At 56.9% G+C, this 2,500-nt stretch overlaps 1 protein-coding gene across 1 annotated transcript in view; it reads right to left on the reverse strand.

Annotated features, from left to right (window-relative positions):
- Positions 1-1,905, reverse strand: part of syne1a (spectrin repeat containing, nuclear envelope 1a) — a gene marked incomplete at its 5' end in the record, with an annotated part of 172,465 nt that extends 170,560 nt beyond the window's left edge. Inside the window, 1 exon segment of the mRNA XM_079754209.1 lies at positions 1,818-1,905. Coding sequence (XP_079610335.1) covers positions 1,818-1,905 — 88 coding nt within the window.
- Between the last annotated feature and the right edge of the window lie 595 nt (positions 1,906-2,500).

Below are 2,500 nucleotides of genomic sequence, written 5' to 3' on the forward strand. Positions count from 1 at the left end.
TGTGTGTGTGTGTGTGTGTGTGTGTGTGTGTGTGTCTGCGTGTGTGTGAGGGTGTGTGTGTGTGGCAGAAGCCTGGTCAGTTGAGTGTGGTGCCAGCCATTTCTTTCAGGACGTGGTGACTTTGAACACTAACCCGAAGAGAGCGAGAGAGAGAGAAGGAGAGAGAGAGAGAGAGAGAGAGAGAGAGGGGGTGGGAGAGAGGGAGAGAGAGAGAGAGGGAGGTTGGGAGAGGGTGGGAGAGTGGAGAGGGAGAGAGAGAGCGTGCAGGAGGGAGAGAGAAAGAGAGGGAGAGGGGGAGAGATGTAGGGAGGGACAGAGAGATCAAGAGAGCTTGAGAGAGAGAGCAGTGCTGGAGGAAGAGAGGGAGGGGGAGAGGGAGAGAGAGAGAAAGAGAGAAAAAGGGAAAGCGTGCAGGAAGGAGAGAAAAAGAAAGAGAAAGAGAAAGAGAAAGAGAGAGAGGGAGAGCTGTTCTCCATAACAACATTCCTCATGCCTCGTGCCTGGATTTCCAAAACACATGATTACCTTCAGTTTCAGCGGCGGTGGTCCTATCTTTTACGTCACAGTATAAATTCTCCCCCGAACCCCGTGCTTTAGAATGACGACGACCGTCAGGAAATACAACCACTAACAATGTTGTCACGTGACCCCTCTCCGAAAACAACACCACCACCACCACCCCCACTTTCACAACAGCCCCCACCCCTACAACCATAACCTCCACTTCCACCACCACACCCACCACCACCACCACCACCACCACCACCACCACCACCACCACCACCACTTTCACAACAGCCCCCACCCCTACAACCATACCCTCCACTTCCACCACCACACCCACCACCACCACCACCACCACTTTCACAACAGCCCCCACCCCTACAACCATAACCTCCACTTCCACCACCACACCCACCACCACCACCACCACCACCACCACCACCACCACCAAAGCCTACACTCCCACCTCCGGCGACACCACTCCCACCACAACCACCCGCGCAACCATACATAAAGCCCACACATGCTAAACGATGACAGAACCCACTTCCTAGAGGACTCTAGAGGCTCTGCATCGTCCCATCGCCCTCAGGGGGCAGCTCAGGGTGGGAGGGTCCGCTGGACAGCAGCGTGCTGACACACTGCTGCTGCTCCTTCCTCTAGGTGACTAGTGTGCAGTTCTCCTAGCACAGCAACACATCCACACATTCCCCCCGCCCCCAAAGTGGACCCCCCCTCCCTTTAAAATCTGTTCAGCTTAACACTCACTGCCCCCCCCCCTCCCCATGCAATCCCAAGGACTGTCCTGAAGGAAAACATTAGCAGCTAGAAATTCCCATTGCAACAGCACATGCATACAAACATGCGTACTACACACACACATACACACACACAGACGCACATATATACCACACACACACACACACAAACACACACACACAGACACACACACACACACACACAGGTGCAGTGTTGCAGTGTTAAGCTCCATTAAGCAAACATGCAGCATGTCCCTAAACAGACTCTTTATGTCTTCACACACACACACACACACACACACTGACAAAGACACACAGGCTGATACACACACATGTATAGGCACAGACACAGAGGCACAAACGCACACACAAGTACAGGCACAAACACACACAGACACACCCATCCACCCGCACACACACACATGCATGTTGAGGCACACACAAACACGCACACACACACACACAGACACACACACACACACACAGACACACACACACACACACACACACACACACACAGACACACACACACACCCCTCAGTGCGGCCCACCTACCCCTCAGGTAGCGGAAGAACCCCGTCACCAGGTTGAGGGACGAGCTCTTCTTGGGGGACCCCTGGGGGCCAGCGGGCCGCCGTGCCATCTTGAACCCGGCGGGGCTGCGCTGACACCCCCCCGCCTCAGCCCCACCCTCAGCCGTCCTGGACATGGGTGCCGGTGCCGGGTGGTGCGGACATCCACCGAGGGAACGGCTTCACCCCCAGGTGGGGACGCTCGACACTTCCCTCCCTCCTCCACGCCTCGTCACTCCAAGAGCGGGGGGCGGGGGGGGAACGAGATCGAGATGAACACCGGATGATTAAAAAGACGAAGAGGAAGAGGAGGAGACCGCGGCGGCGGAACGGACACCGTGGCGCTGTCACACGCACGCACGTGCCCCCAACTCGCGGCTCCGTTAGTCCGTCCGTCTGTCCTGCTGTCCCCCCGTTGTCTAAGCTCAGCCCTGCTCCTCGTCAGTGCGTCCGTCTGTCCTGCCGTCCTCCTCGTCTATACTCCTCGATCGGCCGCGTGCCTCCTGCCTCCTGAGCAGACCGAGAGCCAGTGAGGTGGGTGTGTACCCGTGAAGCGAAAGCCGGTGTGAGTTAGCCCGTGTGTGTGTGTGTGTGTGTGTGTGTGTGTGTGTGTGGCGGTGTGTGTGTGTGTGTGTCCGTACGTGTGAGAGAAGCACAGCGCAGTGC

This window comes from Pollachius pollachius, assembly GCF_949987615.1.
Source record: "Pollachius pollachius genome assembly, chromosome: 16".
Classification (NCBI taxonomy): domain Eukaryota; kingdom Metazoa; phylum Chordata; class Actinopteri; order Gadiformes; family Gadidae; genus Pollachius; species Pollachius pollachius.